Genomic DNA, 15,075 nt, shown 5'->3' with positions numbered 1-15,075 from the left:
TAAAGCCCAGTCTATAGCCCAGCCTATACCCCAGCCTAGCCCAGCCTATAGCCCAGCCTATAGCCCAGTCTAGCCCAGCCTATAGCCCAGCCTATACCCCAGCCTAGCCCAGCCTATAGCCCAGTCTAGCCCAGCCTATAGGCCAGCCTATATCCCAGTCTACTCCAGCCTAGCCCAGCCTACAACCCAGCCTACAACCCAGCCTATAGCCCAGCCTAGCCCAGCCTATAGCCCAACCTAGCCCAGCTTATAGCCCAGCCTAGCCCAGTCTAGCCCAGCCTATAGCCCAGTCTATAGCCCAGCCTATAGCCCAGCCTAGCCCAGCCTATAGCCCAGCCTAGCCCAGCCTAGCCCAGTCTAGCCCAGCCTAGTTAACCAACACCCAACCACGGAACACATCTAACCAACAACTGGCCACGGAACACATTTAACCAACACCTGGCCACGGAACACATTTAACCAACACCTGGCCACGGAACACATTTAACCGACGCCTGACCACGGAACACATTTAACCAACACCTGGCCACGGAACACATTTAACTTATGCCTGGCCACGGAACACATCTAACCAACACCTGGCCACGGAACACATTTAACCAACACCTGGCCACAGAACACATTTAACTAACGCCTGGCCACAGAACACATTTAACTAACGCCTGGCCACAGAACATATTCAACCAACGCCTGGCCACAGAACACATTTAACCAATGCCTGGCCACGGAACACATTCAACCAACGCCTGGCCACGGAACACATTTAACCAACACCTGGCCACAGAACACATTTAACCAACACCTGGCCACAGAACACATTTAACCAATGCCTGGCCACAGAACACATTCAACCAACAGCACAGGATAAATTACCCTACACAGAAAGAGATATGTACACTTCAATCCCATATATGTGGATGTATTGTGCACTGTACTTGCAGGTTACCCATTAGCTAACATATTAGAACATAGACTCTACAGCTGTTCGAAGGCGAACTGGAAGCCAGACTTTGCTCAAGCATTCTTTTCTCTTGTGATGAACAAGACACCATGTTTTTGTGATTACCTGGATGGAGAAGCTATACTTTATAATGTCTATATAGTTTGTGTCCTCTTCCTTTTCCTGACTGTTTCCCCCCGCTCTCACTAATCACTCTCTATTTGTATCTCTCTCTGTATCTCTGTATCTCTTTCTCTCTTTCTATCTCCCTCTCCCTTTCCTTCCCACTCTCGCTCTCCTTCACTCTCTCTCTCTCTCTCTCTCTCTCTCTCTCTCTCTCTCTCTCTCTAATCACTCTCTCTTTGTATTTGTCTCTGTATCTCTCCCTCTCCCTCTTCCTCTCCCTCTCCCTTTCTCTCAACCTCTCCATCTCTCGCTCTCTGTTCCACAGGATACCGGCGCCCCAAGGGCGGGCTGCAATAAGATGATAATGATGTTTACAGATGGAGGAGAGGATCGTGCACAGGACATCTTTGAGAAGTACAACTGGCCCAACAAAACAGTGAGTCTGTCCCCAAAAACCAATTATCTATTCATCAATCCTAGTCTCCTAATGAATCAGTCCATGCATGTTTAAGAGTTGATGAACCAGTCTGTACTCTCTCTTCTCTCTCTCTCTCTCATCCCTTATCCTTATCAAAGAAATGCTATATTTATCAACAGCAATTGCCTTTCTTTTGGTGAGAATCTTAATGATTCCAAAAGTTTCATCCTTGGACATAGATCCAGCCTTATGGGTGTCTGCTCAGATCCTTTTTTCCTACACGTTGGCTTTTTTCCCTCTCTCTCTCCCGCTCTCTCTCTCTCTCTCTCTCTCTCTTCTCTCTCTCTCTCTCTCTCTCTCTCTCTCTCTCTCTCTCTCTCTCCATCCCCTGTCATCTCTCTCCTCTCTCTCTCTCTCTCTCTCTCTCTCTCTCTCTCTCTCTCTCTCTCTCTCTCTCTCTCTCTCTCTTCCTCCCTGTCATCTCTCTCTCTCTTCTCACTCACTCTCTCTCTCTCTCCCCCTCCCTGTCATCTCTCTCTCCGTTCTCTCTCTCTCGTCCTCCTGTCATCTCTCTCTCTCTCTCTCTCTCTCCTCTCTCTCTCTCTCTCTCTCTCTCTCTCTCTCTCTCTCTTCCTCCCTGTCATCTCTCTCTCTCCGCTCTCTTCCTCCCTTGTCATCTCTCTCTCTCTCTCTCTCACTCACCTCTCTCTCTCTCTCTCTCTCTCTCCCCCTCCCTGTCATCTCTCTCTCCGTCTCTCTCTCTCTCGTCCCTCCCTGTCATCTCTCTCTCTCTCTCTCTCTCTCTCTCTCTCTCTCTCTCTCTCTCTCTCTCTCTCTCTCTCTCTCTCTCTCTCTCTCTCTCTCTCTCTCTCTCTCTCTCCCTGTTATCTCTCTCTCTGTCTCTTTTCTTGTCTTGCTGCTGGTGTTAACAGCTCTGACCTGCTGACTAATTAGCCACTTATTATCAGAACCCATGAAATTACAGCCAACACGTGCACTCACTCACTCTCTTTCTCCCTCTCCTTCTTTTTTTCTCTTCATCCTCGCTCAGATGGCTTTGAAATGCTGCTGCCATTTTGCTTTCTCACTGTGCGAGAAGAATGTTGATTCTACTGATCTCAGCTTTTCTCTCTGCCCACTATCTCCTCACCTTCCAGATTAGAGTATTTACCTTTTCAGTTGGGCAGCACAACTATGATGTCACCCCCTTGCAGTGGATAGCTTGTGCCAACAAAGGTGAGTAGAGAGGGTTGTGCCTGTAAAGTGTAGTGACATGGAGAGAGACTTTACATCTACGGTCATAGATAGAGGAGAACAGAAGCTCCTTCTGCGGCCTATCAACACTCCCCATGTCTAGCAAACAGAAACCAGAAAATATGTGATATTATTATGTCATCATATAACCAAACTCCAAACAAACTGCCCAGCTGTCCACAACCTAGATGACTAAGCTATCCTCCTTTCCTCCATTAGTCCTCATGACCCCATGACCTCATGACCTCATGCCCACTCTGAACCATAACCAATGTACAATTCCACTTTTATGTTCTCTCTGTTTCACTATTTTTTTAACCAAATTTCTCTCTCTCTCTCTCTCTCTCTCTCCTCTCTCTCTCTCCCTCTCTCTCTCTCTCTCTCTTTCTCTCCTCTCTCTCTCTCTCTCTCTCTCTCTCTCTCCTCTCTCTTTCTCTCCTCTCTCTCTCTCTTTCTCTCCTCTCTCTCTCTCTCTCTCTCTCTCTCTCTCTCCTCTCTCTTTCTCTCCTCTCTCTCTCTCTTTCTCTCCTCTCTCTCTCTCCCCTCTCTCTCTCTCTCTGTCTCTCTCTCTCTCCCTCTCTCTCTCTTTCTCTCCTCTCTCTCTCTCTTTCTCTCCTCTCTCTCTCTCCCCTCTCTCTCTCTCTCTGTCTCTCTCTCTCTCCCTCTCTCTCTCTTTCTCTCCTCTCTCTCTCTCTCGCTCTCTCTCTCTCTCTCTCTCTCTCTCTCTGTTGTTTGATTTCTCACTGTCTCAACGTTTCTCTAATACGACGAGCTCTCCCTTCTTCCCATCACAAGAAGCATCCCTCCTAAAGAACGCTAATTAGTTCATTTCCAGTGGAGCCTTCAGAGTGCTTCAGAAGTGCCTCCCTCCCCACAAGTTGTAATTCATTATCGGGTGGAGCCTGGCTGTGTGGTGATAACCATAGCTACCACCTCTCACGCAGGCAGGCGGCATGGGGGAAGTCCAGGATTACTCCCCTGTGCCAACATGCCACTCACTCTAATCATTAGCATGGCACCAAAGCCAATGCCAAACTATGACAATGCTTATTGAGGTATTCTCCTCTGTGGAGCTGTCCTTTGACATGTGGTCGTACAACACCTTGCTTATTGCTCTTCTTCGGTATCACACACAAACAGAGACACATGTTGAGCCGAACCTTCTCACCCAGAACACACACTTACACACACACATAAATCTGCCTCACAAACACATTACATACCCAGCTCCCTCTTGACTAGCCTTACTGTTGTCTCACTTGGCTTGTGCTGCAATCCCTTCTTCAGTTGAACCTACCCCCGCTCTGTCTCACTATGAGCTGAACTTTCTCCTCTCTCCGGTGGCTGAAGACCTTGGTGTAGACCTCTGGTCCATGCTCTTTAGTTTCTGTGTTGGTTCCTCTCCTCATTCCTATTGTCATGTTCTACCCTACAACTGGAGGTGTCACAGTCTCTGGTAGGCAGCCAAAAATACTAAGCAAAGGAAGGAGCTACTGTTCTGAACAGTCATAGGAAGTGTGCGCGCGAGTGCAAGCGTGTGTTTATTAAAAAACGGCAGGCATTCTGGTCTCTTAACATTCTGGGGATGTTGTCTCCATTTCGCGGCTCTTTGTATAAACACTCTGTGCTTTAATAACTTGGGGAACGGCAGCAGTTATTGACCCAGAGTGAGTGTGTCTCTCCTCTCTTCCATCCCTAATCAGCAGTCCTGTTCTGCCTGGGGTACATCAGCAGCATCCTCAATGAGCCCTAACATACATTACATTGACATCCTGCAGTAAAATGATGATGAGACTGGAGGTCAATGGCCAATTGTTTCCCCATAGCACCTTAATTGAAATCAAACAGTACACACACACATGTATACATGCGTACGCGTGCACACACACACACCACATGTACACACATACCACACACACACACACACACACACCACATGCACACACGCACGCACGCACACACGCACGCACGCACACACACACACACACACACACACACACACACACACACACACACACACACACACACACACACACACACACACACACACACACATACCACACACACAAACACACCTATCTGCAGCAAATGACAAAATGGCCAACACACGTAATGGGCACTAAATGCAATGTCCCCATAGAGAACAATCAGCATTCTGCTGAGGAGACATGTTAAAATCATAGCACTACATTTCCTCTAATAGCTTGAGATGATGAGACTTCGCTGGGCTGTTGTGTTATTTCACATATGCATAGCAATTTTACCTTTACAATACACACCACAACAGAACAGCTCCATGTTGTTGGTTATTATCACTGTGTATCCACTGAACAGATTCTCTCACTTTGATCTTCAGGATTCTACTATGAGATTCCATCCATTGGAGCCATCAGAATTAACACACAGGTGATATATCCTTCCTTCAGTGTATGTACAGTATGTGTGCATTTGTGTGAATCTTTACTGTAACTTCAGGGTGTGTTTTCTAGGTCATGTTGAGTTCATTACTCTCTTTAAAGATAATTATGTACATGTAGATAATACCTTTAAATATTCCCATTACAAAATGACACAAGGAGGCTTGGAAAGAGCAATAGAGAGGAAGTCACAGGGAGAGATAGAGCTCACTTCTGTCTTCTGGAAGAATAGAGAGGAAATCACAGGGAGAGATAGAGCTCACTTCTGTCTTCTGGAAGAATAGAGAGGAAGTCACAGGGAGAGATAGAGCTCACTTCTGTCTTCTAGTAGAATAGAGATGAAGTCACAGGAAGAGATAGAACTCACTTCTGTCTACTAGTAGAATAGAGAGGAAGTCACAGGGAGAGATAGAACTCACTTCTGTCTTCTAGTAGAATAGAGAGGAAGTCACAGGGAGAGATATAGCTCACTTCTGTCTTCTAGTAGAATAGAGATGAAGTCACAGGGAGAGATAGAACTCACTTCTGTCTTCTAGTAGAATAGAGAGGAAGTCACAGGGAGAGATATAGCTCACTTCTGTCTTCTGGAAGAATAGAGAGGAAGTCACAGGGAGAGATAGAGCTCACTTTTGTCTTCTGGAAGAATAGAGAGGAAGTCCAGGGAGAGATATAGCTCACTTCTGTCTTCTAGTAGAATAGAGAAGAAGTCCAGGGAGAGATAGAGCTCACTTCTGTCTTCTAGAAGAATAGAGAAGAAGTCCAGGGAGAGATAGAGCTCACTTCTGTATTCTAGAAGAATAGAGAAGAAGTCCAGGGAGAGATAGAGCTCACTTCTGTCTTCTAGTAGAATAGAGAGGAAGTCCAGGGAGAGATATAGCTCACTTCTGTCTTCTAGAAGAATAGAGAGGAAGTCAGAGGGATAGATAGAGCTCACTTCTGTATTCTAGAAGAATAGAGAGGAAGTCACAGGGAGAGATAGAGCTCACTTCTGTCTTCTAGAAGAATAGAGAGGAAGTCACAGGGAGAGGCTTTCAGATCTGCTGTGTTGCCTAATCCACCCCTCCTCTAGTCCCTCCATTACACTACCCCCCCACACACACACATAGCTGATGCAGCCTGAATTGCAGTGTACTTAGTAACACATAGCTGATGCAGCCTGTGTTTCACAGTGTAGCTGGACAAACAGACAGGATGCTAGTGTGTTGGCCTGGGCCAGGCATGTAAAGTAGTCCCTGGTTGTAGCAACGGTAAGCTTGGACGCTGGACCCTGGACCCTGGACCCTGGACCCTGGACCCTGGACCCTGGACCCTGGCCTCTACCTACCTGTGGCTCTGTTTCCCTTGGACCTCCTCAGCCTTTTTGCTGGCTGACTTTTATGTTCGCTAAATTGTTCTAGTCAGGTGTAACATTTCCCCTATATCCTGTGAAAAGGTCTGCCTGTCATCATCCTGATGAAATATCTCCCTGTGGCGAGAGCGTTAAACGAGAGTTTTAGTGAGATGATAATAGAATAGGTTACGCCTGTCAGCACCTCAGTGTTCAGGCCATGAATAACAAACGGTCACAAGGCACAACACTAAAACAGCACTGTTCTGTGTGTGTTCACACTGGGCGACCCTCCTTGAGTGTAAGATGGATACATAGGACTGTTATGGTTAGGGTTCAAGTGGTGCTATGATCGAATATACCATTATGTAAAAGGGGCATTATTTACTGACGATGTGAATAAGACCTCTTTTGCATAGTAAAAGGTGCTGCATGGTCAATCCGACGTCAGCATTGGCCCTGCAACATTTACAGTAATACAGTCTCAGCAGAATTCAGGGCATTCATACTGTACTTTTTGCACTTCGTGGAGCAGCGCAGAGCTGTTGTGAAGGAAGTTGTCAAGGAAGTGAGTTTGTGTTTATACAGGACCTCCCTCACCTACCGTCAACCAATCATGTCAATGCGGAGATATATGGAGCCTCTACATTTGGGAGGCGCACCGCAACCCGGTACAGGGCTCGATTTGGCCTCTGCGTGCCTCCAGAGGCTCCGCAATTTCGTCACACCCTCCATACAGTGCCTTAGACCACATTTTCGGATCAAGCGTGAATTGGCTTTAACTCTCTATTTTGTACACGTGATCAGCACAGTTTAACTACCTAGATCTTTAGTTTGATTAGGATTGGATCTTCCTGAATTCCTCACCCACAATTGAGATATATTGGAGTTGGTGAAGCGGTCACCAAAGCCTGTTGTTTTCTGATGATCAATTTGAACAGAAACAGCAGGGACTAAGACGTTCCACTGACATCTAGGATCAAACTCCCAAGGTCCGAAGGTTTCCTTATCAGATTTGGGCGATCTGATCCCTGTCGCACAGTCGCTGATTTCCCCCAATACCCAATAACAGCATTCCATGGATCAACAAATTATTCCAAAAACATCTTTGACATTTTGAATCGATAAAATGTACCTACTGCTGTGGTTTATACTGTGGACTACTGTGGTTAACACAGAGAGATGCTTATACTGTACACTACTGTGGTTAACATAGAGAGGTGTTTATACACTGCTGTGGTTAACACAGAGAGGTTTTTATACACTACTGTGGTTAACACAGAGAGGTGTTTATACACTGCTGTGGTTAACATAGAGAGGTTTTTATACACTGCTGTGGTTAACATAGAGAGGTGTTTATACACTACTGTGGTTAACATAGAGAGGTGTTTATACACTACTATGGTTAACACAGAGAGGTGTTTAAACACTACTGTGGTTAACACAGAGAGGTTTTTATACACTACTGTGGTTAACACAGAGAGGTTTTTATACACGACTGTGGTTAACACAGAGAGGTGTTTATACACTGCTGTGGTTAACATAGAGAGGTTTTTATACACTGCTGTGGTTAACATAGAGAGGTGTTTATACACTACTGTGGTTAACATAGAGAGGTTTTTATACACTACTATGGTTAACACAGAGAGGTGTTTAAACACTACTGTGGTTAACACAGAGAGGTTTTTATACACTACTATGGTTAACACAGAGAGGTGTTTAAACACTACTGTGGTTAACACAGAGAGGTTTTTATACACTACTGTGGTTAACACAGAGAGGTGTTTATACTGTACACTGCTGTGGTTAACACAGAGAGGTGTTGTCACACTGCTGTGGTTAACACAGAGAGGTTTTTATACACTACTGTGGTTAACACAGAGAGGTGTTTATACTGTACACTGCTGTGGTTAACACAGAGAGGTGTTGTCACACTGCTGTGGTTAACACAGAGAGGTTTTTATACACTACTGTGGTTAACACAGAGAGGTGTTTATACTGTACACTGCTGTGGTTAACACAGAGAGGTGTTGTCACACTGCTGTGGTTAACACAGAGAAACAGTGGGAGATTGGCATGCTTGTGCCACGTGCCTCTGACGCTCCTAATGTGTTTTTAGTAGCTGCTTCATATTGATGAATAATGGCCCTAAATGTCTAAAGACTGTCCACAAGCTTTACTGCTTCTCAGGCCTGGGCTGCTTCTACTGTTGGCCCTCAGGTTTATGACACTGAGATGACTTATAAGTATATGCTATACGGTCTGATATACTACGGCTGTCAGCCAATCAATTCAGGGTTCTAACCACCCAGTTTATAAAGCAATATATGGTGTGTGTGTGTGTGTGTGTGTGTTTGTCATTTCTCTGATGTGTGTGTTCTCCTCCTTGTCTCAGGAGTACCTGGATGTGCTGGGTCGGCCCATGGTGCTGGCTGGGCCCAAGGCCAAGCAGGTCCAATGGACCAATGTCTACCAGGATGCTCTGGTAAGCCACAAACTATCCCACTGATGAGTAGCTACACAAGTGTCACGTTACTGTAATGTACTGTATTATCTATCTGTTTATTATCTATTATTGCTATATATAGCTTTTTTGATTGTTATTTTACTGTTTCACTTTTTTTTCTTAAAACTGCATTGTTGTTTAAGGGCTTGTAAGTAGGCATTTCCCTTCTACACCTGCTGTATTCGGCGCATGTGACAAATAAAATTAGATTTAATTTGATTTCATTCATTTCTGTTTTAATACTAAAACCATTGTAATGCAGTTTACCCGGGACTAGCCAAAAACTGAAACCCTTTAGAATTAGTTGCTTACAAACTTCTACTTTGAGTCCTACCTATAACATAGCTATGTTTTAGATGAAAAACATTATATAAGGCCTCCTGAGTGGTGCAGTGGTCTAAGGCACTGCAGTGCTAGCTGTGCCACTAGGGATTCTGGGTTTGCAACCGGGAGACACATGGGGCGGCGCACAATTGGCCCAGTGTCGTCCGTGTTGGGGAGGGTTTGGCTGGCAGGGATGTCCTTGTCCCATCGCGCACTAGTGACTCCTGTGGGGGGGCGGGTGCAGTGCATGTTGACACGGTCACCAGGTGTACAGTGTTTCCTCTGATTGGTGAGGCTGGCTTCTGGGTGGGCATTGTGTCAAGAAACAGAATGCCTTGGTTGGGTTGTGTTTCGGAAGACGCACGGCTCTCAACCTTTGCCGAGTCCATGCGGGAGTTGCAGCGATGAGACAAGACTGTAACTACCAATTGGATATCAGGAAAGTGATAAAAATGTTTAAAACATTATATAGATGCTAACACAACCTTCTGAAGTCCCATATACTGAGACGTTGATGTTTGTGTGTTCAGGGTCTGGGTCTGGTCATAACTGGGACCATGCCAGTCTTCAACCTCACCGCTGATGCAAATTCTCAGGTAAATATCAGCAGGAGCATGAAGCTCAGGGTTTACACTGATTAACAAATGAATAGACTTGTTATTGCACAGTTCATTTTCAAATGGTCTCAGGGCCATTAGTAAAAGTATTTCTGTCTTCTGTGGCTCTTTGAGGAACACAGAATCAATACATAAACAGATATTGCATCGGTACTGAGCCATAACTTAGATACAGATTTCCCATTTCAGAGCAAACTGATTTGCATCATTGTAAAACAACAGGAATCCTGACTGCACAACAGTCCCTTCTGTGTCTATAACTCCCTAATGTTGGCCATCAGTCATGTCTAATGGCATCCTACCATCCTGGTGCACCGACCGACCGCAGGGCAACACTGACCCCCTGAGGTAGCAACAGGCCCAGCAGCTTTGAGAACCATATTTTTTTTAGAGCTTGGTGAGAGTGTGGTTGTCCAGTGGTTATTTAGCATACAACCTTCTACCCCTGAAGAAGGCAGTTAACCCACTGTTCCTAGGCTGTCATTGTAAATAGGAATTTGTTCTTAATAACTGACTTGCCTAGTTAAATAGAAATGGGGTCTTTTTTAATAAACTAAAAAGCTTTGTTAAAAAACATTGTGGTGGCGCAGTGGACTAATTCCGTGGATAGAGAACAGAAGGTCGTAGGTTTGAATCTCACTAATAAAAAAATGTATGTGTTTGCATGATTAATGCCTATAATAAATGTCCATGTGTCTTATCTGTGCTTGGAGTTGAAAACAGTTCAACTAAGCTAGCAGTGTTTTTAAAATACTTATTGAAACATTCAGTGAAAGTTTCAAGGAAGTTATTCAAAAACCTCCAAATAAACTATATAACTTTCAGGGAACCATAGTAAAAGGTTCTCAGAATCTCCCTGCAACTTAAAAATGTATGTTCCCAGAACAGGTGACATTTTCACCTCCGTTCTGTTTTACCAGTCAGGAAACTCATGGCTTAGTTCCTAGAACCAATGGGAAACCAAAAACGTACATTCCCAAAACTTCCAAGGAACCAAATGTGCTAGCTGGGTAGTGCTGGCTTGAATGTTTTCTTTCGAGCATGGTTCCAGCAACTATGGTGGATGCATCACCAGGCCAACCCAGTACAGCTCGGTTTGGTTTGGCTCCCTGTATTGTGAATCAGGCTTCAGTGTACTGCACATGTACATCTTCTGTTTGTTAGCTCCCATTGAATCAACTATTCAAATCGAATGGAAAATATTGACTCTTGAGATAATCACACATAACATTAGGACAATGGTACCGGAGGGGATGGCTGCCGTTTTACGGACTCTTAACAACTGTGCTATTTTGTGTGTTTTTTTCACATTGTTTGTAACTTATTTTGTACATAATGTTGCTGCTACCGTCTCCTATGGTCGAAAAGAGCTTCTGGATATCAGAAGAGCGATTACTCACCTCGAACTGGACAAAGATTTTTTTTTTTTATGAGTCCGACACAAAGGATATACTGCTTCTCTGAGACCAGGCCCAAATCCCTGTCATTTGCATGAAGAAAATACGTAAATATAGGGGGCGGAGACTGGGGTGCCTTGCGAGAATTTATTAGCGAGTGGGTAACCCCCTTTTATCATCCGTTCTATTGGCCAACTTGCAATCACTGGAGAATAAACTAGATGATATCCGTTCGAGACTATCTTACCAACAGGACATCATTTTTTTTTATATCTGATGTTTCACCGAGTTGTGGCTGATTGACATCACAGATAATATACAGTTGGCTGGGTTTTCCATGCATCGGCAGGACAGAACAGCTACATCTGGTAAGACAAGGGGTGGGGGGTGTGTGTCTATTTGTCAATAACAGCTGCTGCGCTATGTCTAATATTAAGGAAGTTACGAGGTATTTTGCTCGCCTGAGGTAGAGTACCTCATGATAAACTGTAGACCACACTATCAAGAGAGTTTTCATCTATATTTTCATAGCCGTTTATTTACCACCACAAACTGATGCTGGCACTAAGACCACACTCAACGAGCTATACAATGCCATATTCTTCCACTGCAAATCTACCATTCCAGTGTTTTACTTGCTATATTGTATTTACTTTGCCACCATGGCCTTTTTTTGCCTTTACCTCCCTTATCTCACCTTATTTGCTCACATCGTATATAGACTTGTTTCTACTGTATTATTGACTGTATGTTTGTTTTACTCCATGTGTAACTCTCTGTTGTTGTATGTCTCGAACTGCTTTGCTTTATCTTGGCCAGGTCGCAATTGTAAATAAGAACTTGTTCTCAACTTGCCTACCTGGTTAAATAAACTGGTAAAAAAAATAAAAATAAGCAAACAAGAAAATACTAATCCAGAATCGGCGCTCCTAGTGGCCGGGGACTTTTATACAGGCAAACTTAAATCCGTTTTACCTCATTTCTACCAGCATGTCACATGTGCAACCAGAGGAAAAGTCCTCTAGACCACCTTTACTCCACACACAGAGATGCATACAAAGCTCTCCCTCGCCCTCCATTTGGCAAATCTGATCATAATTATATCCTCATGATTCCTGCTTAGAATCAAAAACTAAAGCAGGAAGTATCAGTGACTCGCTTAATACGGAAGTGGTCAGATGACTCAGATGCCTCACTACAGGACTGTTTTGCTAGCAAAGACTGGAATATATTCCAGAATTCATCCAATGGCATTGAGGAGTATACAGTCACCTGCTTCATCAATAAGTGCATCGACGACGTCCTCCCGATAGTGATTATACATACAGTACCAGTCAAAAGTTTGGACACACCTACTCATTCAAGGATTTTTCTTTATTTGTACTATTTTCTACATTGTGTACCTACAAGTGTACCTATGATGAAAATTACAGGCCTCTATCATATTTTTAAGTGGGAGAACTTGCACAATTGGTGGCTGACTAAATACTTTTTTGCCCCACTGTATATGGAATAATGTAGTAACCAAAAATGTGTTAAACAAACGTGTTAAACAAACCAGTTTCATGAGGAATGCTTTTCCAACAGTCTTGAAGGAGTTGGCACATATGCTGAGCACTTGTTGGCTGCTTTTCCTTCACTCTCCGGTCCAACTTATCTCAAACCATCTCCTTTGGGTTGAGGTTGGGTGATTGTGAAGGTCAGGTCCTCTGATGCAGCACTCCTTCACTCTCCTTGGTCAAATATCAATCAATCAATCAAATGTATTTATAAAGCCCTTTTTACATCAGCCAATGTCACAAAGTGCTATACAAAAACCCAGCCTAAAACCCGAACAGCAAGCAATGCAGATGTAGAAGCACAGTGGCTAGGAAAAACTCCCTAGAAAGGCAGGAACTTAGGAAGAAACCTAGAGAGGAACCAGGCTCTGAGGGTGGCCAGTCCTCCTCTGGCTGTGTCGGGTGGAGATTATAACAGAACATGGCCAAGATGTTCAAACATTCATAGATGACCAGCATGGTCAAATAATATTAATCACAGTGGTTGTAGAGGGTACAACAGGTCAGCACCTCAGGGGTAATTGTCTGTTGCCTTTTCATAGGGCGATCATTCATAGTTAGAGACAGCAGTTGCGGTAGAGAGAGAGGGCCGAAAACAGCAGGTCCGGGACAAGGTAGCACTTCCGGTGAACAGGCCGCAGGCAGAACAGTTGAAACTGGAGCAGCAGAATGACCATGTGGATTGGGACAGCAAGGAGTCATCAGTCCAGGTAGTCCTGAGGCATAGTTCTATGGCTCAGGTCCTCTTAGAAAGAGAAAGAGAGAGAAAGAGAGAGAGAATTAGAGGGAGCACACTTAAATTCACACAGGACACCTGATAAGACAGGAGAAATACTGACCCTAGCCCCCCGACACAAACTATTGCAGCTGGAGGCTGAGACATGAGGGGTCGGGAGACACTGTGGCCTCGTCCGACAATACCCCCATACAGGGCCAACCAGGCAGGATATAACCCCACCCACTTTGCCAAAGCACAGCTCCCACCCCACTAGAGGAATATCTTCAACCACCAGCTTACTACCCTGAGACAAGGCCGAGTATAGCCCACAAAGATCACGGGACGAATCCGAGGGGGACGCCAACCTGGACAGAAAGATCACATCAGAGACTCAACCCACTCAAGTGGACGGCATGGAAGAGCATGAAAATCCCAGTGGAGAGAGGGGAACCGGCCAGGCAGAAGACAGCAAGGGTGGTTCGTCGCTCCAGTGCCTTTCCGTTCACCTTCACACCCCTAGGCCACACTACACTCAATCATAGGACCTACTGAAGAGATGAGCATTCAATCAAGACTTAAAGGTCGAGACTGAGTCTACCTCTCTCACATGGATAGGCAGACCATTCCATAAAAAATATAGCTCTATAGGAGAAAGCCCTACCTCCAGCTGTTTGCTTAGAAATTCTAGGGACAATAAGGAGGCCTGCAATAAGGAGGCCTGCGCCTTGTGACTGTAGCGTACATGTAGGTATGTACGGCAGGACTAAATCAGAATGATAGATAGGAGCAAGCTCATGTAAGCTACTACTAAGATACTGCACGATACTGTCTTTCCAAGCTAATTGGGAGACTTCCAGTTTGGTGTCGCGTCGTTGCAATTTTCTGGAAGCTTGCTTCAGGGCTCGGGTATTGTCTGTATACCAGGGAGCTAGTTTCTTATGATAAATGTTTTTAGTTTTTAGGGGTGCGACTCCATCTAGAGTATTACTCAAGGTTAAATTAAGTTTCTCAGTTAGGTGGTTAACAGATGGTTGTACTCTGACATCCTTGGGTAGGTGGATGGTGTCTGCAAGGGCATCTAGGAATCTTTGGGTTGTCCGAGAATGTATTGCATGGCCTTTGATGATCCTTGATTAGGGTCTGAGGAGATCATTTGTTGTGATTGCAAACGTAATAAAATGGCCCTTACACAGCCTGGAGGTGTGTTTTGGGTCATTGTACTGTTGAAAACAAGTGATAGTCCCACTAAGCGCAAACCAGATGGGATGGCGTATCGCTGCAGAATGCTGTGGTAGTCATGCTGGTTAAGTGTGCCTTGAATTCTAAATAAATCACAGACAGTGTTACCAGCAAAGCACACCTCCTCCTCCATACTTCACAGTGGGAACCACACATGCAGAGATCATCTGTTCAGCTACTCTGTGTCTCACAAAGACACAGCGGTTAGAACCAAAAATCTCAAATTTGGACTC

The 15,075-nt window shown here is 44.8% G+C and overlaps 1 protein-coding gene across 1 annotated transcript in view; it reads left to right on the top strand.

The window, feature by feature from the left end:
- LOC109878204 (voltage-dependent calcium channel subunit alpha-2/delta-2-like) overlaps positions 1 to 15,075 on the top strand; it is a 274,608-nt gene that overhangs the window by 226,567 nt on the left and 32,966 nt on the right. The window contains 5 exon segments of the mRNA XM_031785639.1: positions 1,392 to 1,502; positions 2,642 to 2,720; positions 5,095 to 5,144; positions 8,878 to 8,967; positions 9,843 to 9,908. Coding sequence (XP_031641499.1) covers positions 1,392 to 1,502; positions 2,642 to 2,720; positions 5,095 to 5,144; positions 8,878 to 8,967; positions 9,843 to 9,908 — 396 coding nt within the window.

The sequence above is a fragment of the Oncorhynchus kisutch genome, linkage group LG1 (genome assembly GCF_002021735.2).
Source record: "Oncorhynchus kisutch isolate 150728-3 linkage group LG1, Okis_V2, whole genome shotgun sequence".
Lineage (NCBI taxonomy): Eukaryota > Metazoa > Chordata > Actinopteri > Salmoniformes > Salmonidae > Oncorhynchus > Oncorhynchus kisutch.
The sequence above is the reverse complement of the archived record's forward strand: the minus strand, read 5'-3'. Positions and strand labels throughout refer to the sequence as shown.